This window comes from Bactrocera dorsalis, chromosome 2 (genome assembly GCF_023373825.1).
Source record: "Bactrocera dorsalis isolate Fly_Bdor chromosome 2, ASM2337382v1, whole genome shotgun sequence".
NCBI lineage: Eukaryota > Metazoa > Arthropoda > Insecta > Diptera > Tephritidae > Bactrocera > Bactrocera dorsalis.
The window spans coordinates 91,572,920-91,594,369 of NC_064304.1; the positions used below are offsets into that span (position 1 = coordinate 91,572,920).

A 21,450-nucleotide genomic window follows, 5' to 3' on the forward strand; every position below is an offset into this window, starting at 1 on the left:
AAGTGTTGAAGAATTTTTTCTTTTAATAATTTTGATTTCCTAAAAATTTATTTAAATTATCTTAAATAAAATCGTTAATTTAGTACTAAGTATTTAGTATTCAGAGATGTTACAATTCTATATAGTATTCACTTAATCTACATATTTACAGTTGTTTTTAGCACAAATTAACCTTGTTGCATGTTAGTTGAAAAATACTCATCTTTAAGACGTTTAAGTGAACAACTTGGAGCAAAACTATACAAGTACATATTCTTATACACAAGTATACAATTGACACACTTACACAACTATATTTGATATGAAAGACAGACACACACACAAATACAAAGTTGCGAAGACATTATAGTAAGAATTTTCACTTCTGAAGTGCGTTCTGCTCGCGGTTTCAACATATAAATTGGCATTCCGGTTATTGGCGAAAAAGTTGCAAAATATTCAGGGACATTTTTAGTATTTTATGAAGATACTTGCGTGTTTGTAGCATGTTTCTGCAGCAAATGCTGGGCAACAGACTTTCATAAAAAACAAGAAAAATTAAAAAAAACTGTATATTTAATGTTTTCCTATGATTAACACGTCACGTGGTGTAGTGACTGCATGCGAAATTTCTAAATTTAACTCAATTCGTTTACAACATGTTGCAGTATGAAATGTTGCGCAACATATTTGTTGCTAAATACTGTGATAACTGATTATTTTTGTGGCAAAAGTAACTTTTTTTATATGATAAATCCTCCAGTTCCAAGATGACATGCTCAAGAAACAAATGTTGCCCACATGTGTTGTCAAGAAGTTGCCAAAAATACAAATCAGTATTTAAAAAAATGTAAAAAATAAATTTTTAACAAACACATAATGATATTCAGAGAATATTTTGCATATTTCGATATGGGATAAAAATATTTATATTATCTGACACATTTGGTTACATATTGGGTTGAACTGAACTAAGCCACGCATAGACCAACCAGTTTTGGTCCTTTGTAGTGCCAGATAGAGTTCAGTTTCTAGGTCCAAGAGAAGTAATCACCCTGTAGGATGCCTGCGCTTGACGCGAATTTTAACAGACTCTGCGGACTCACTACCGATACCTCCTCCAGTGTATCATACCGTGGGCACTCCGGATGCTTATAGCGTAAAAGAAATATACGTACCAAAAAAAACTTTTTTCGATGTTCAGTTCAATTTTTCAACTCATATGAATTTCACTAGAAAAATTCTTAATATTGAGTGCTGCAGAAACGCCATTGAAAAATTAATAAAAAAAACTTCTACAAATATTTTAATATTTTTCATAATTCCATAAAGTGCCCAAAGCCAAAAAAATGTATAAACAAGCAATTTGGTATACAAATCGGTTGTCTTTCGTCAAAAGAACTTTAAATGACCATCCATCACTTTCCTAACACTATTTACACTGTCTGGGTGAAATATTGGCATACAAAATTTACAATTAAAGTTAATTAGTAACTATAATTTGGAAATATTGTGGTTTGCATGTGTGCTGTAAATTTGTTGATAAAATGTGCGTATGTATGTGTGCAGTGCCAATTTAGCGAATTGAATGCTGGAAGAAGTGAGTTGAGTTATGCAATTGCGAAGTGAATTCCGTTTTTGGCCGTCTACTTTCATACATATACACACACATATTTGTGCAAGTTTGTTGTGTTCGCAATTGCTTTTGATTAAATTTTTATTTTTTTTTTAAGAATTTGACGTTTTATATGAACTGTTTTTCATGGAATGGAAAGTTCTCATATATAATACATGTATTAGTACATTAGCTATATACCTATTTATATGTTTACATTGAAATCTGTTTATTTACAATAATTTACACCTTTATACATTATGTATTTCTCTATTTCTGTTTGTATTTGTGTTTTTTCTTAAATACACAATTGGTTTCTCAAGTAACTATTTATACAATTATGAAATTTACACAGAAAGGAACATTTAAATAGTAATATACTATCAAATTAGCTTTCAGATTGCATACAGATATCTCAATTCACCTTTTAACAATCGGTTGTGTAATTAAGCTTTAGTCTGGGTCTATGGTAATATTCACGGGACTTTTTGGAGCACAGTTGGCGTAAACTGTGAATTTGTTTCAGAAATTCTGTTAAAGTCTCTAATTCATTTTGTATTTGTTGTTAAGCTAAAATGATGAAGACTTCCAGATATTGATGGCGGACGTGGTATATGGAGCTCATCGAGTTATTATGTATTTGATTCATTGAATTTGGAGAACTTATTGAAAGACCGTGTTTATAGTCATCTATAATGTGAAATGCTTGAGAGATAATTTTTAAACATCCAACGTCGTAAGTTGAGGACAAAAAAATATATAATTTTAATAAAAAATTTAATACTATTTTGTTAGGTCCTTGGAAAAATTGTTTCAAAGTTATCACTGAATATGAATTATCGTCACCTAAAGTGCAAAATAACGTAACATAACTTTTCATAAGTTTAAAGGCGAAGGAAAACGATATAATAGAAACCACTCATATTGAAACCAAATTTCCATATCCAGATATTCAAGCATTATAGAGACTTTTTTTATAAATAAAACGATGCAAGTGGCTGAAACTATTACTGGTCAAAGGTTAAGCCCCATTTACAGAATTATTAAAGATTATAATTCAAAACTGTTCATTATAGCATTTATATCAGAAAATTAGCAAACCTTACGTTGAAAAATGCAACGAAATTTTACGATGAGTTTTTACAAGGTCTCATAAATCCAAACACATTAGGAAGACAAATAAATATATTTGAGAGAGACGGTTGTGTTTAAATTACATTTCAAAGCAAAAGAAAGAGTAGTATAATTTCACTGATGTGCCTGGCTATTTCAGCTAACGAATGTCTATAATCCAGTATTGCTAGAGCTTTGTGATGGTTTCTAACAAATAGAGAGATGCAATTGATTGACGGACTTTTATACAACCAAAACTTACAGTGGATGAGCATGTTTGCTGCTCCCCAGACACACAAGGAGCGCTTCATTCAGGGCTTATCAAAAAGGCGAGAAAAAATATCTAAATACCGAAACGAATTATTTGCTCTACCATAATTGTGCTATTGAACGCTATTTATTTCTTTGAAAATCTGTTGGATTTTAGCTTGATTTCCAATGTATTTTGTTGTTTAGTTTGCATTGTGACACTTAATTATTTTAAACGCATTCAGTTCTTTTTTAGAGTTTTGCAGTTTCGCTATTCTACAGCGTCTTTCAATTAGTTGTGATTTTTTTCAGTAATTTCCAGTTTTATATTCGCTTTTATACATATCTAAGATGATTTTTTTATAATTTCTTTAAGATATTTAAATACTATTCATCTAAATTTTACTTTCTATGCATTTATCTAATTATTCTAATTACCTAAGTATTTGCATTTAAATAACTTGCCTATGCACTAGAATTTAGAAAAGTAATTAAGTTTATATACATTACTATACAATCCTCTGCTATATACACTTATCCCATGGCCTTAAATTGCTGGCTTTCCTAGTAATAGAATACATTTAATTCATACCTGACCGTACTGAATTTTATCACCGCTTCGAGCAAATACGTTTTGAGCGCATGAAAAAGTTTCTAAATTTTCTTTAAATATTTGTAGCTTTGCGATAATTTTTTATGATTTAAAAAAAATAAAATTTGACATATGATCAAGCGACTTAAAATAAATTTTGGAAATAATACTAGCAAATAAGTATTAGATATGTGAATCGCGCTAGTAATTCAGGCGAAAAATATTCAAATTAACTATTTTTTTAATGCACATTAGTTCTTTATTCAACTGTGAGCAGTCAATTTCTTAGAGAATTCCTTGGCGCACAAGTTGCGTATACGCCATGTGGCTTCAAACAATTTAATATGTGCTTTTATGATATGTAGCGCAATTGCTTTAAAGTTGTTGAAAATTCATGTCATAAACAATAAATATAAAAATAAATAAACAAATTAAATAGAATTACTAAATGTTTGATTTTCTTACATAATTGCACGTTCATTATTTTTATTGTCTTACTGTGCCAATGTTATTAACTTTTATTTCATGATATGTGTGCGCATAATAGAAATTTTCATTGAAAATCTATTATTGCGATTTTGAAAATTTTAAAATTGCTAAATTTTAATTTTGAGTTAAGTGTTTAACTTTTTTTCGATTTTACGTACTTTTTAAATATTTTGGTTTGCCAGCTGGATTGGCTTATGCAATAAAATTCTACGAATTGCGAGAGCAACAATTTTAAAGTACTAAATTTTGTTAGAATTTTTTTTTTTAAATAATAATTTTATGAATATTAAATTTACACATTTTTTGTAGCATTGCGCCTGCATGTAGACAACATTTAAATACATCAAAATAATGAGAAAGCGATAAATATATAATGACATGCGAAGAAGAGTTAGAAAACACGAGTCGGGGAACTAAGGAATAATGAATAACAATAATTTAATTATTAAAATTTTTTGGTACTGAAAATTAATCGCTATTATTAAAAGCGAATTGAAAGATTAATTACAAGAAGTCACACAAAAAAAGCTTTTGAAAAACTAAAGATCCTTGTTTCAACGATTTTCTATATGTGAACTACTACACGCGCAACTCACTATATTATTATATTAGAAATACAATCAGACCAATTTAAATATAAAAGTTATACTTTCCAATTTCCCACAACTCATACCCAGTCTCTTGCGATATAATTGAATCCCGAATAGGCTTAAGTATGCCTAAAGCGTGCCATGCGTTTGCGCTACACGCTTTTAGACGCAACTCTCCTGCTGCGAGTACATGAGCGGCGTTCGTACCGTCACAATTTCACGCGAATACGATTTGCCAATGGCCGAGAGACCGGACAGCGAACTGCTCGGGCTTGTCACGGCCGCTGTTGTTGTAGCCGAGCCCAGACCGCTGCTATTGCTCGACACCAACATTTGACCGGTGACTTGCTGTTGCTGCAACTGCTGTTGCTGCTGCTGTTGGTGCTGCTGATATGTGGGCGGCATTGGCAGCGTGCCATGATGATGATAAATATTGCCACCAGCGCCATGAACCACACCCGCAGCCGCCATCATTTGCAGCATCGACGAGGCGGACGTATTGTGTTGCTGATGGGCTTGTTGTTGCTGCTGCTGTTGTTGTTGCTGTTGTAGGTGCTGCTGCTGTTGTTGTTGTTGCTGCTGCTGATGATGATGGTTGTGCGGCAGTGTATGATAACCGCCCGGATGGGAGGGCATTGTGTACATCTGCACCGCGCCGGGCGACACCGTCGATGGTGTGCCCTGTGAGGCGGGCGAAGAAATGCTTGGCGGGAAGGGCGATATGGAGGCCGATGACGAGCAGCCAGCATTTGCCGTGCCACCCGTCGTTGTTGTTTTGTAGTGATCTATCTGCGCGTATATCGTCGGCTCTTCAAAGTAATCGTACGTTGGTGGTGGTGGTGGTGGTGTTTGTTGCGCCGACGCCGTTGGCTGCTGCTTGAGGCGTTGTAATGTGCTCGCACCGGCATTGGCCGGTATGTTGGGCAACATCTTGCGTACGCTGGAGCCGTGCGGCAGTGTGCCGCCGATAGTGACGGACATGTTGTTTGTATTTATGCCGGCGCCTTGTAGCAACATGCTGCTGCTGCAATCGACTGAAATGGACTTTTTAGGTATGCCACTAGTGCTGGCGCTGCCGGGCGCCAGTGTTAGCTCCGCATAGTGCAGCTCATCATCCTAAAATGAAAATGTGGTTTGGAAAGTGTTAGAAACATTTTTTAATTCAGAGAGCTATGACTGTGTGGGGTGTGAATAGAGATTTCTTGTCAATATGTACATTTTTTAATGAAATTTTAAATATGTATTTAATAGTAAAATAAATTTTATTATATATATTGCTCTGTAATATCAGCAGCAGTGAATATTGTTTTGAATCAATCTGAAACTGAAAAAAATGAAAACATTATTTTCAGCTGCAGCGAAGCTAATATTCTTCACAGCTGCACTTTTGACTGCATAAAAAAGTATAAAAAGATCTTTATTCTTACTTTGATCGGTCAGCTATAAGCTACTCAGTCCCAAAAAAGTGCCAAACTTAGGGCATATTAAGTTAGGGTATAAAGAGGGAATATGAAACTCGAAATGATCATTACGATTGAGCGGCTATAATTCTTATTTATTAGCTATGTAGTTAGAAATGAGGGCTTAAGCTAAATCTTTTTCATTCAAGCAATCTTCAGGGTGATCTGTATGTAGTATTATAAATAATACTACTGAGAAGTGGAAATAACAAATCTAGGGTCCTTTGGCAAGTGTGGGTTACTCAGGTTTCCTTAAAGTTTCTCCAAGTTTAACAGGTCGAAGGAAGTTTTTGTTTTGTTTTTCACATAACCTCAATTTTCACAGGTAGTTTAAAAATTTTTATTATAAATTCGCATTCTCTTTTTTTTCATTATTTTGTTGGCTTTTTATGCTTGTAGCAAACTTTTCTTTGAGCAGATAAAAGTCCGGGGCATAAAAAAGTATATGAATAAAATTACGTTAAGCAAAGTCGCTTGACACTTTTCATGCACAATTAATGCAAAGTAATTCCACGAAGTTATTAAACATTCAATTTTGTTGTAAAGCAAAGTAATTAAAACTTTGGTTGATTGTCTACAAGAAATCATCCTTGTGCTAGCACGTGTAGCTACCAGTCAACTTTGGCGCTGCGCGTATACCTACACCTACAGCCATAAACATATGTACATACATCTATACTTCTATAGGCTGCCATCTTAACACCATTGTAACGGCATATCTTCCTACATTTTCTCAGCCATTCACGGCGTTTTCTATCTTCATTATCGACGCACCAGTTGACGGTGTCTTTGGCAAAACAAAAGCCCACCGCTAACTTGTCCGTCATCCTTAGGCATGTAAGTGTGTGTGTATGCGTTACCAGGCCAACTCAAGCCACAATCGATGTAGAAAAGTGTACAAAAGAGAAAGGAAATGTAGCAAAGTAAGGAAGACAAAATAAATAAAAACTTTCGAATCTAAATAAAAAAAGCAAGAAAAACGTCGTAAGAGTTTCCTCAAGAGAATGATAACAAAAGCACTCACTTACACACAACATTGATGAATTAATTTTAAGACAAGAAAGCATCTACACGGTGTCTGTGCGTTATATGAGAATGCGCATGTGCGTGCATTTGTCACTCACCTTGTTGCTTTTGTATGCGCCAAGCTCGTCCGTTAGTGGTTTACAGCTAATTTCCGCTTCACTTGTCGTGGACAGATGGCCGGATGGTGTTTGTGTTGCTGATTTCTGTTTGTATTCACCATCGACTGCAAAGAAAGGCTCGTTTTAAATTATCGCATAATATTATGTGTGGTTGTGTGTTGGCGTATATTTATACACTTGATAGTTTAGAATTCGGCTGATTTTTGAAATTTTCAAAAGTTTGCAGATTTCTAATTTTGCTTAAAAGTTTACCACTCATGAATAATCATGAACTTAGCATGTTTGCTAAGATGTAGCAAGATTTTCTCGATAGCAGGTCACTTCGTAAGACAGAATTGAGGTTCGATTATAAGAAAAATGTCTATATTCCCATTAAATCTGCTCAAAAAAATTTGTTTTATGAATATTTTCGTAGCATTCGTACAGCGTATAATATTTTTGCTCTCCCAACGGTGGCTTGTATGTAATATATGATGCTCATCTGTCTGTCCGTCTGTCTGTATATATACGAACTAGTCCCTCAGTTTTTAAGATATCGTTTTGAAATTTTGCAAACGTCATTTTCTCTTCAAGAAGCTGCTCATTTGTCGGAACCGCCGATATCGGACCACTATAACATATAGCTGCCATACAAACTCATACAAACTGAACGATCGGAATCAAGTTCTTGTATGAACTTTCACATTTCACAATGTATCTTCACTAAATTTGACATGGATTACTGCTTATGGTAACACTATAATATCCAAAAAAATTATTCAAAACGGATTACTATAGCATATAGGTTCCATACAAACTGAACACATAGCTACTAACAGAAATACACCTGTGAAGGGTATTTAGCTTAGTTTTATATGAGCTTTAATAACTATAATACCGAACTTATTTCTCTTTTTTTTAATCTGCGTTTTAATGTCATTTGACAAAGAGCGAATAATATGGGCTTGAGCCGCCTACCTTTAGGTTGATTGATTTTCTGGAAACATTTTAAATTAATTCTGAACGCACATTTCCAGAATACGCCTTTAAAAGGCATTTCGTTTGTATTTAAATATGTATGTAGTATGTGTACCAAGTTCCTACAGTTACGCGACGTTTGACTACCTGTGAGTCTACAACAAAGTGTTGTGTACGAATGAATGAATATTCCTGCCACTTATAATGCCGACAACCTTTTGGCCTACATATGTACAACTGTGCTGTGGGCCCAATCACCTCAAGCTCGTCTGTGTTTTCATTTGATGGCACACAAACATTGTGACATCTGAAATACGACAACTCTTGCCATAAGTACGATGCTTTCTTCACTCTGCACTCTGCCATTTATCGTGATCTACTTATATGCAAATACACAAATATTTATGTGTGAAGACTGTCTGAAAATGCATCTCTGCATTCACACACTCACACGCATTGAGGCCAGTTGACTGTTTTTTTGCTGGTTTTGCTTACTCACCTTCATTGTATGGCACGACATCGGGATTCTTCTCGTCGTACATCTCCTCCGAATGACTTAATGGCAAAGAGATTTTGTCCTTAATTTGTAAATTGCCTGGTCGTGAGAATTTCGCATTTTGATGTTGATATTTTTGCTGTTGTTTGTGTGAACGTAATTTCAATGCTGCAATAGTGCCGATGGTAATGCACACCAATGCCACCAAAATGCCAACGAAAATGCCCACCGACAGTATGGGTGTGAGTTCGAAATTGGATTGTGTACCCTTATAGGACGTCAGCGCAACTATAAAGAAGAAGAAAAGAGTAAGAGAAGTAGTAAAAGTTGTAATGGTAAGCTTATTGTCAATACTGCACTGTAAATGCAAGTAAATGTTGACCACAGGTTAACAAAAAAAAGAGGGGACAATAACTCAAGCACAAGCAAGGTTATGATAAAACATGGGGTTTTCGGTGATAACAGGCTGGATCGAGAATTTGGTCTGAAGACGAGTAGTTTTTCGTTCGTTTGTATATCTATAGATTGCACTGTTGTCTAAGAAAATAATTCATACAAAGTTTCTGGAAGATATCACGTCTAATGAAACAGTTCATATGCCATGGTGGTTCGATATCAACGATTCCGACAAATAAGCAGCTTCTTTAGACGGAAAGGACGTCTACAAAATTTCAGATCGATATTCCAAAAACTCAGAGACTAGTTCGCGTATACATAGACGAACGAACAGAGAGTTGGACATAGCTAAATCGACTCAGCTCCTTACGCTGATCATTTATACCGGGTTTTCCAATAGTCATATAAGCTCCGGTTCAGGTAAGTGTTACTAAAGATCGCGATTTGTCGATACTTATACGTTCTCAAGGATTAGAAATGTCTCAAACTATAACCTGACCGATTTAGAGAAAGTATTTGTGCTTGCTTCTCAACTGAACTAGATCTGAAGCCATTGGATCACCGTAAATGTCGTAAATTTACTGATTTTGTCTTGAAACAATTTGAAAACGAAAACGATTTTTTTAAGAAAGTCATCTTCACCGATGACACTTACTCAGATGAAATGAGTGGTGCGGTTAATAAAAAAAGCTTTACATTCTGATGTGAAGAAGATCCATCATGAACAACCATTGCATTTAACAAATTGACAGTTTGCTCTGATCAGCTAAGTACTTTGTACCAACTTGCAAGTGGTAGGTACTTACAATACGTTTCTCTTATTTTGGTGTAGTTGTTTTAATTTAAAATATGGTCAAACCGAATTAATTGACAACTAGCTCTTTAAGTCTGAATCTGGGATCATCACAAGGTTTAAGCAAATGGCAACGCTTTACTTTAGCTAATGAAAAACAAAAAGCGCACTTTGAAGAAATACTTTTATAAAAATCAGTCTACGCGCACCAGATCTCCTTTTGCAAGACTCTTTAAATTACAATATTTAAGGCGAAAGTTTGTGTTGCTGTGGCGGTCATCGTTTTACAACTTCGCCGCTTCGGCTTCTAATTAGTATTGCAATTTACATTATTTTATACGCTCTTCTTTCACACATTTTCAACGTTTTTACTTCACCATTTAGTTCTACTTTTTATATGTTTTTGCTTTTAATTTTCTTGCAATTTTTTATTTGACTGACGCTAAGGGTTTCCGTCATTTTCATTAAACCTAATCATTTTAAATTTTCCACTTCCTACAGCTATTTGGCGGGGCGATCACCTTGCAATTTATCTCCACTTCAGCCATTTGCACAACGGATAGGCTAACATGTATATATACAAAGATATGCTTCTATCCTTTCTTCACTCGCTCGACAGCTACTTAAGTCTCGGCAAAATCCAATTTTCTATTCTAAATTATACGCCAGCGCACTTAAGTGTACACTCAGGCGTTTAGCCGACCCACGCTTGTGCGACGCTACCTAGGCGTTTTTGCGGTCTTCACGTTTACTATCTTTTCGGATACTTTCTTCTGCATAATTTAAGGCGAAGTGCTACTTGCACAAAAAAAAAAATAAATAAACGTGGGAAATAAGTATATAAGCGCATAAATTGAAATGAGTTCTAGGTTCCAATTTTCCTGAACTTCCTTTTTTCAGGTTTTTGATTCTCCTCGCAATTTTTTACTTTTCTTGTAGCACAAATAACGCTTATAAGCTCCCGCAAAGGAAACTGCACTGTAAATGCTACCTTTTTTAAAGCGTACAAAAAAGAGGACTTACTTGACGAGTAAACAACCCAAGAAAATGTAAAATATATATTTTGAAATATCGGGTTAAACGTAGTTGGGGTAATGAAAAAGGATTGCCCGCATTTTTTCCTCATTTTCCCTTTACACATTTCTACAAGCATACATTTAGCCGTCTTTCAATTCGTTAAGTCTGCATTGTTATGCGAGGAAAATGTCTTAATTTCAATTATGTCAGAAAAATTGGTTTACATGACTCAACGAGCAAGGCTTTCATGCTGCATGATTTGAATTAAATGCATAAATGCCGCTTGAATTTTTAAAGAGAGCGGTTTTTGACCGCAACTTTTAAAGAGGTGTACTTTATCGGACACAAGTGTCCGAAGTTTACTTACAAATTAACTTTTAATGCAAATAGGGAAAAGGTCTGCGTAGAAAGTGAAAAAATTGAGCTAGCTGCTCATTCTACATGAGATTTGGATTTAGATAACTTAATGCTGTATGCAAAATGAAACTGGTCTTCCAAAAATTTTGAAACTCCGCTTTTTAAAGCATAAGTAAATGAAATCTGTGCTCAGTTTTTAGCAAAGTGATATATTTGGCAAAATAAAAACAGTTCGTTGAGCTTTGTGAGCTGTAGAAACCTATCCGTTCGCTTGTATGTTAGCTAGAATACATTAATCTTTTTAATAATTACATATCTAAAACAGGGGAGCTTCCTTAACTTCCTACGCATTAACTGTGTTGGTCTGAATTATACATTAATGACTAGATATCGAGTCAAATTCAATGCATCTAGTAAGCTCTAGTTAGATAAAAGTCTCTTCTCTTAAATTTATCATAGTCGTTGCCCTAATAGATATGTAAATTGAGCAACGAGTTGTTCCGGGGTTTCCTTTCGGTTATACCTCACATATTGAGCCTTCAAATTTATTAAAAATCTTTTGCTCCATTTTATGTCACGGTAACACTTAAATTCATTCACTTTTCATACTATCCAAATAAATCAAAATAATTTCGCAAGTACCTGTTTGCTTCTCCGCCGCTTTCAGCGTATAGCCTTCCACCTGCACCGCTTCGCTACGTCCGCGCAAGTTCACTGCATAAACAAATATGCGAAAGAGACGGCCAGAGTCCAGTCCAGTGACACTTAAAAGTGGATATTTTGATGAGATATTGGCTTGTAACTGGCCACTATGCTGATCGAAAATTTCCATTAGGAACCATTGCCGTAAGCCGCCGTCAAAGCCTGTATTAAAGTAAACAATTAATTAATAGGACTGAAATAATGACTAAGGTTAAAGTAGTTGCTGAAACTTATATATAGTGTATATGTCATTAGGCAGCAGAACAATCCCTCGGTTACCTAACAAGATCTATTGAAAGTTATTTCATATTAGATCAGGGTACAATTTTAATGCATAACAATCTATCCTACTTTAATTGATGTAAACATTTTTTGCTCTGACTTTCTCGAATTTATAGAAGAGAAAATTTCTAAGGAGAATATGAGATTTGCAAGTTAAAACAATTTTTTTTTCATTGAGTTATAAAATTTCAAAGGAAAAGCTAAATTTGCCTTAAAATAGTCAAAATTCAACCCTTAATAACTTCTAATTGGCTTAGTTAACGAATAAAACTGTAAGAGATTATTTTGTAGAGCATATGATTTCTTACAAACGCCATTCAACAAAGTTCAGTTGGAAGTATTTGAAAGCGAGATATGAATATTTCAATCTGATAATAGAGACAAAGCAGAAAACTGTTGGACGTAGGACCTTTCTATTAAAATTAACAGCTCATACTTGCAGAGTCTTTTTTATAAGTGTCTATAAAACAGTTTTTAAGAAAACGAAGCGAAAAAACACTCTTTTTTGAACCACTTTACCAAACAAACTGATTTTTTACTTGTGAAGTGTATTATAGCTGTGATACAACCGAAGTTAACGATTTTTTATTGCTTAATGAAAAAAATTTCCTGTTTTTGAATCTCAAGCAGTGCGACGGTATAAAATCTTCCACTAACTATATCTGCATTTTTTTATATGCCTTTATATAATTTTCGAACGTTCTCTGCTTATTTTTATTAATTTGTAAATTTGTAACACTCGCCCCTTGAAATGCTGCATTTGTCAACGGATGAACTATATGCACAAAGCTGAATGGAAGCCTTAAATATTCTGATTTACAGAAGTTCAATGATAAACTTGTATCGAACAAATTTGATTTGCGAGAGAAAAAGTTGAATGCAAGGCAAATAAATAAATAAATTCGTTTACATTTTTGTAGGGTCTTATATGTAGATTTGTCATACATATATATACATATATACAGATACAAAAAGCTGATATCGAATATCACGCTGGCAATGCTAGCAGCAGAAAATCCAACGAAAACAACTAGAGAGAATATCAAAGCCCAAATAAAACAACTCAACAATAAGGCAATCAGCAGCAACAGAACTTTGTTCCAACAAACAACAAAAGTGCTATGCACACACAAACATACATACATTTGCACATACCAATACAAATAGGAAATTCAAGCAGCCAAGACAAGTCAAGTAGTTGAAGCAAACTTTTCGCCTTGTTGGCCTTATTAACCCCAAAACTCGACACTAAATCGAACAACCAAGACGGCGGACTACAAACAAACACCTACATACCAATAGACTGACAGACTGACGGCTTAAATGCCAACTACACGTACGAGGGTACAGCAAAGCCCTCGATGTCCTCACCGGAAAGGTAGCTACATATAGACTCGCCCACTGGTTGGCTGGCTGCCTGGTCGGAGAGCTGCTTGCCTTACACTTGCCAGCATTTTATATGCACATATATACAAATAAACAAAGGGTATAACAATAGCAACAAAATTATTGACAGCTACAATAATTACAACAACACGTTAGCGAAAAAGGGGCAACAGCAAGCGGGTTGATGGAAAGTTACAAGACAGTGAGTGCATATATGAGCATACATACATTAGAGTGGGTCGATTTACAGGGAGCCCAAACCAAAAAACGGTAAAATCGCATATCCAGAATGTTCTACTGATCGTTATGAAGGACTCTCTCTAAGAGAGTATGGGACTAAAACCGGTTTCGAGCCAATAATATTTGAGGCGAAGTTTTTCAGGGATCATAAAAATTTGTTTGCCAGTTTTTCAGGTGTTCGAATGAAATTTAATACGTTGCTGCATTTTTATATTCTGATGATCATTTGTCAGAATTGGTCAACATACATATCTCACCTACAACAAATTATTTAGAATTTTTAAACTTCGCTTTCAAAAATCGCTGGCTCTAAGCCGGTTTTTGATCCATACGACCGTCTCTAACACTAATATATATACATACATGTATGTATTAAGTATGTATGTTTGTATGCTTGGCGGTAGCGTAAAGCAACTAAATAACTGTAACTACAGCTGGAAGTGCAGCAAACTCATACATACATACACACCTTTGCGTAACATATTTGCAAGCATGTGAACTGTACCGCAATGTGGCATGAGTGCCGCCCCATTCTACATTTCGTACGTTTACTGCTGCACCATCTGAGTCTCATTTAAAAATCATGAGCAACTTGAGTGCACTCTTGCATTATGTATGCGACACTCACTCACACGCTCGCACATACACTGACTCACTCGCATTTGAATGCAGTTTTGCAACGCTTCACATTGCTCACACACACTCATACAAATGCACTTTAAACCGATTGTATGTACTATATAAGTGTATGAATGTAGTTTTTTTTATATTTTCTTGTTTTTACCAATATTCAGCAATATATGGAAGTAAGTGGCGTCATATATGTACATATGTGAAAGTTGCAACACTTTCACCTTGACAAAAATTCGCGATAAATTGCTGGCACTAGCAATTTGTAAATGTATCCCAAATCAAATTGTATTATGTCTGTATGTATGTGTTGGCAAGCGTAAATGAGTAGTAGTGTCTTAATTGTCCAACATTTGGCTGTGTCAAGCTACTATATTCGTTTACAGCGCAATAATTTCTCGAATGCTCTTCCAGTGGATGCTGTCAATATTGAGCATTCTCCTTTATACTCGGCAATATCTCACCATATCTGACCTAAGATATTTCCAGTAAAGGGCCACTTATTCAGCGTTTCAACATTAATAAGTATATATGGCGATGCAGTCAGTGAATCTTCTACAAAAATGCATGTATCAATACTTTATGAATTCACTCGACAACATAGTCAGTATCGTGTTTCAATTAATGAACGACTCAAAACCGCATATATACGTATCAGCTGACACGACCTATCTTATGAGAGCACATATAAATGAAAACTCATCATCGCTTCTAGCGTCCGTAACGTGGATATATATTATTTTTGATCTTTCACATTATGAAAAGTTAAAGCTGAAAATCTAGATATGTGCAAAATCGTTTGAACGAAAGAGAACAAATGATTTCTACTACGCAACGGACAAAACTTTTGACAAATTTCGTTTGATACGGACGGTAATTACAGAAAGGCGGCATGTCACTAGTAATTACACTAACACTACCTTTACAGAATTAGGCAATCGTCAAAAAGGGATGAAGATCTTGCAAACTAAGAAAGCAAGAAGGAAATTTTTAAGTATCGGGCACAGCTAATTAGAATAAGTTCGAAGGAATAATGGATAAGGGCCATTGTATGAACGGCAAAGTGATGATGTGGACAGATAACGTAGTCGTTGGTGATGCCACAGAGCCAATAGGTTATTCGAAATAAGTTTTTGCCAATGAAATAATTAACAAAAATTACTAGAAGCCAGATGAATATCAGAATGGACCAATAACGCCAGCATTTCATAAGGAGCAGACTAGAATACGCAGAATCTTTAAGTTAAAATGCGGTAATACATATAACCTTGTTAGTAAGTATTTGATATCAAACACTTTTTAAGTCCTTTCGATTTGGTTGGTGCATGAAAATTTTAACCCAGAAACACTCTGATTATTTTAGTTGAAATATTAAATGTCTTACGCTTTGTAAAAAAAATCCGCTTTTCGAAACATTCTAGCACAAAAAAAAAAAAAAATTTGTTAGCTAAGAAGTCACCATAATACGAGTACGTCTTCAAAGTCCTAACTATATAATGTGCTCCAGAACTCTAACCTCCTAAGGAATTAAGGAGCCATGGTATCACATTTAAATAACCGTTATATGTAAAATGTGGTTGTCAACAGAATCAGCTGCTGGCATACTTAAAGCTAACAAATTACGTATAGATCAATAGTGAGAGAGTGGCACAGTACTACGGAAATAGCCTTTACTTTATACATCTATAGCATTACATAGCATAAAAACGAATCTATTCATTCAGCGAATAAGAAATTGGGTTTACAAGTACAGGATGCGACGAACTTTCAGTTAATGCAGAGTGCGATATTTCCGCGCTACCTGCTCTTTTCAGTTACAATAATCAAAATCATCTTTAATAGATTTCTTCCTGGAAAGTACTTTTAAATTAAAGGTTGTAGCAACGCACTAATCTCTTAAAGTAAAAAATTAATGCTTTATCGACGAAATTTAGTACATTTTCAAAAGCATCGACCAAATTTATAATAGTAAAACTAATTAGCAATCATTTAAAGGTAAAATGTTTTGAATCTTTCTAAAATACCCGTAACTCAAACTAGTTAAGTGATAAGGGGCCTGAAAGATATTTCAATCACGCATTATCCGTGTTAGATAATTAAATACAAAACAAGGCTAAACAACTTTACTCAACGCATCTAAATGTAGGTTAATCTATTCTCAGCAAGTGTCCAGTTCATTCGTATTTATTGACTTTTTAGTTTCTTTTGACAAAACTTTTCTCGACTTGACTTATTCATTTACACTCTAACTCATAATGTGGTTTTATTAGTTAGTAGCCTTTTAATTAAAAGAAAATACATAACACGCAAATAAAAACACAAAAGCAGAGTGTGCGCCAGGAGAGTGAGTAAGAAAAGAAACAAAAGAAGCTAGCAAAAGTCTTAAACAACTTTGATGAGCCAGAGAAGTGGCCACTTTAGTTAATCAATCCACAGTTTTAACTTGCAGAAACTTTAACTTGCTGCGCATTCTATTTTTGCTGCGTTGTTTTCTTTCTTATTGTTTTCTTTTCTTCTGCCATGAGCTTATTAGCTGAGTTTTTACAATGCGTTTCCTTTTTGTCCTGCCAAACCAACGGGGTAAAGTTAAAGCTACCACTATGTGAGCTTTGCCAAGGATTTATCAAGAAGTGAGCGTAGCAGGAAGATGAATAAGCTGAAAGTGTTGCAGTATTTTAAGTGAATATAGTAGAGTTTAAGCTGACCTCATTTCTTTACGCTCTACTAACTTAATTACACTTGTGAGTGGTGTGTCGAAGTATAATGGAATCCGTATTTCCTAAAGCGAACCGATTTAAATCTGATTGACTTGCCAATTATTTTTCCACCTTTTACTACAGTCAACACATTTCAAGAATCTATCAGCGAGCTTATCATGAAATTCCAAGTTACACACACAATGAGAAATATTTTGAAACTGAGAGGATTCTTATTGAATATGGTTTAAAATTATTATTTAGGTGCAACTAAATATCTATCAAGTATAACTTTTAAATTGAAGATAAGTCTATGCCCTATAAAGCCTATTGGTGTTTTACCCTCTGCATATAAGTTATAAGCAGTCTATATCATTATTGGCACTGATGCTCCGGAGAACCATGACATGCATAGAGCTTACATTGTAGGAAATTCATTAAGAACTATTTTTTTTTGTGTAGATCACTATTTCTTGAAAGTAACTTAAGCTAAAATCAGACAATGCCACTTACCTTCCATACAATAGACCTCTAACGAGTCAGATGTCTGATTGAAAATGGTGCAATTCGCTGGTATTTCTGGCTTGCCAGCTGCAATCAAATGAAAGACGCAAGGCTCTCTCTGCTGACCAACATTGTTATCCGCCCAGCACATGATGGTGCCAAAGTCCATTTCCTGGAAGAGAAAATCACTTACTTAAACCAAGCAAAAGCAATAAATTCTGTCATAGCCAAAACAAATGAATGAGGTAGGAAATTATTTTAAATAATATTAAAATGAAATAAATCTTAAATTAAAATATTAAGCAATTCAACACATTTTCGAGACAGTAGAAGCATTGCATCTACAATTTCTCTAACTACCCACTGTATATTTTTACCTGTCGGCATCATATCTAGCTGCTACAATGGAAACTTCAATTTCTACTGACATGTTTCCAACAAAGTTAACTTCTCGTTAACGAAGCTTTGCAGTTGATTCAATTTGACAGATGCTCGTAAAATAGCAAATTTACAAACAGAAAATGTGTTTCTCTTTTTTTCGGAAGGAGACATATACATAAATTATACACCCTCGTGCTTTTTAGTTGTCAGCAAATGCATGCGACATATCTACAAACCAAGGGAAGATGCCCACATACAATTGTGCGTACATAAAGACATATATATACATATATGTACAATATATAAAAGTCACACGTACTCGAAGTAGTGTTCTCTGATTTTATTTATTTACAAACTCAATGGAAGACATTTATTTGTTCTGAATCTCACGCATTGCAACACAGAAGCCATTTACATATACAATATACACATCATATACGAGTACCACATACATAACATGAACAAAGTTAACTTCTCGTTAACGAAGCTTTGCAGTTGATTCAATTTGACAGATGCTCGTAAAATAGCAAATTTACAAACAGAAAATGTGTTTCTCTTTTTTCGGAAGGAGACAAATACATACATAAATTATACACCCTCGTACTTTTTAGTTGTCAGCAAACGTATGCGACATATCTACAAACCAAAGGAAGATGCCCACATACAATTGTGCGTACATAAAGACATATATATACATATATGTACAATATATAAAAGTCACACGTACTCGAAGTAGTGTTCTCTGATTTTATTTATTTACAAACTCAATGGAAGACATTTATTTGTTCTGAATCTCACGCATTGCAACACAGAAGCCATTTACATATACAATATACACATCATATACCACATACAAATAATGTATTCTAGTTAAAACACAAGAAATCTCACACAGTTGCTCTCACTTGGTTGCTCAGCAAAAAAAACTGTTGGTTCTACGCACACGGGTGTGCGATATATTTTATTATCTGGAGAATCTTGTGCTTAGGAAAATGTGTAGCGTTGGATAATTTGCAATAGAAAGATAGAATGTGTGGCTGGCAAATATATTGAATATTATTTTTCGAAAAGCAGGTTCGTATTAACATTTCGTGTTGACTCGTGAAGATTCTAGGCAATAGCTAAGACCTTAGCTGGATATTAGACTTATCTGTGAAAGATACGCTGATTTACTGTTATTAAAAATTTAAATTTTTGACTCATGTTGTTATTAAGAAAAATTTTGTTTACTCAGAAACTGCTTTAAAGTTATATAACCTCGTCATAGTTAAAAAAAATTCAAAATTGGAATGTGTCAGCAAACAAATTGTTGTCCTTTAAGAGTATTATCAACTCCTCCGCTGAGTTTACATAGGCTAAAAGTTGCAGGTGAAGTAGAAGAAACTACATTTACTGCATAATTTTGATCAAATTACAATCTGACAATTGGTAGGATTGGTATGGATGGATTGATATGAAGATAGAAGAGAAAGGGAGAGGCGAAAATAAATGACTGCCAAGAGCAAAAAATTCTACAAGTTAGTAATAGTTTTAATAAAGAAGAAAGAAAGCTAAAATGAAGACTGATGTTAGGTTGGGAAGCACAATATGCAAAATTTCTCGAAAAAGTGAACAATCAAATTTAGCTTAATTTAACTAATATACAAAATAGACTAGTCTGTCCGGCCGCCATTGAAATAGTTTGTGCTGGTTTCCAACCTTCAATTTCCTAGTTCTGTTTAATGAATAATTCCAAATCGAATAGTAAAGTCAAATAAAATTTCTCTCACTTAGTCATTTTAAGGCTCTGTTTTTAAAAGCACTATAAAATTTCTTTTCAAGGCCTCTTGAAACAATTGAAACGATAAACTCTAATAGAAACCAAAATGATAAAAAGTTGTGCAAACAAATTACAAATTTAGCCACCACCTCATATATTGAAACTCTTGCCTTCCTCAAACTCAACTGAGTGTGGCTTGTCACTCACTTGTCCACTGAGTCCACCACACAAACACACATCTTTAAATGGTGTACTTGCTGTACGAATATGAGTCAACTGCCCGACGGTAACATAAATGACATAAAATGGTAGAAATAAGAAACAAACCAAATACTAGCAACAACAACAAAAACTTTATTTATCGGTTAAAGTACTGTATGTGTGTTTGAGGAAGTAACAGATGTCTGAAATAGTTTTGTTGCTTTTGCTCAAGCTGACTTTCTCGACGGTTGGCAAATTCTTGCAGACAGTTAGTTAAGGGGGTGTATAGAAGATTTTGTTGGCATGTAAATACTTATACGATCGTGTGAATGCTTTCACTTCTGTTTGGAAACTTTTGAGATTTAAGGAAATTAAATCCAAAAAATTTGGTTCGAAGTTTAACTTTTACTTTTGTAAATTGAATTTGGTCAATATATCATATGTGATTCTTTAGAAAAACCACATGAGTTTATTCAATTCTAAAATACTAAATATTGCGTTTTTAAGTTGCGTTTGGAAGATATTTCAGTAAACTTCTCCCTTTCTTTGTTGATATGTTATTGGAAAAGAAATTCTGAAAAATTTTACGATTAAAAACGACCAAGGAAAATCTGCAGCTGAACTCAACCGCTTGTTTTAACAGATTTCCCATGTCAAATAAGCTGTGCTGCCTCATCGGATTTCATCTAAAAAGGCTTTATACAACAAAAACTGGTTTAACAATATGATTTATGAACTCTCTATCAAGGAAATCTTGGTACGTTGTTTCTAACGAAAGCACAAGTACTAAACTTTCAGAGAACTTAACAGTGGTTTAAAATATAGCTATTTTGAGAGAGATCTAATGTAGGAACTTAACGGTTAATAAAGAACATTTAGTAAGCCATTTAATACTAGCATTTCTTAATGTTCCTAAAATGTGGAAAATGGAGGAGAAGAAGATGTGGTAGATTAAATCGCCGTTAGAGCAATCTTAAAGCAAAAATTATTTATTATATTATTATTTATTATTTTCCATGGTAATACGTGAATCATCTAAGGTAATTAGAATCGAGGTATTGTTGCTAGAGAGCTTAAAAGGAGTTATGAGCACTTATTAGAAAATCTTTCTTCGCTTTCCAATAAAAAATGTATGCCTCGTAGAGCTTACCTACCCACACATACGTTTTTAAAAATGCACATTCAAGTGAATGTATGTAAATACAAGAACATAAATACTGTCCCCACCTCCTCACCCTATACACAGCTGAAGAAGACAAGACGTATCAGATTCTCTTTCGTGCATATATAGGTTTCTGTGCGATAAGATTGCACATATTTGTACGAAGTGTTTCATTTGAAAATATTATATTCACATAAACAAACGGAAACCGGAAGCGGCAAATATGTCATCGAAACGGAAAGAAACTTTCCAGTTTATA

The 21,450-nt window shown here is 34.4% G+C and overlaps 1 protein-coding gene across 3 annotated transcripts in view; it reads right to left on the reverse strand.

The window, feature by feature from the left end:
* Positions 1 to 348: 348 nt before the first annotated feature.
* Positions 349 to 21,450, reverse strand: part of LOC105230323 (uncharacterized) — a 187,572-nt gene continuing 166,470 nt past the window's right edge. For all 3 annotated transcript variants that reach the window (XM_049449239.1, XM_049449238.1, XM_049449237.1), the window contains 5 exons: positions 17,698 to 17,860; positions 11,891 to 12,112; positions 8,689 to 8,973; positions 7,212 to 7,336; positions 349 to 5,743 (listed from right to left, as the gene is read on the reverse strand). In XM_049449239.1, coding sequence (XP_049305196.1) covers positions 4,790 to 5,743; positions 7,212 to 7,336; positions 8,689 to 8,973; positions 11,891 to 12,112; positions 17,698 to 17,860 — 1,749 coding nt within the window. In that variant the 3' untranslated portion in view covers positions 349 to 4,789. The remainder of the gene's footprint in view (positions 5,744 to 7,211; positions 7,337 to 8,688; positions 8,974 to 11,890; positions 12,113 to 17,697; positions 17,861 to 21,450) is intronic.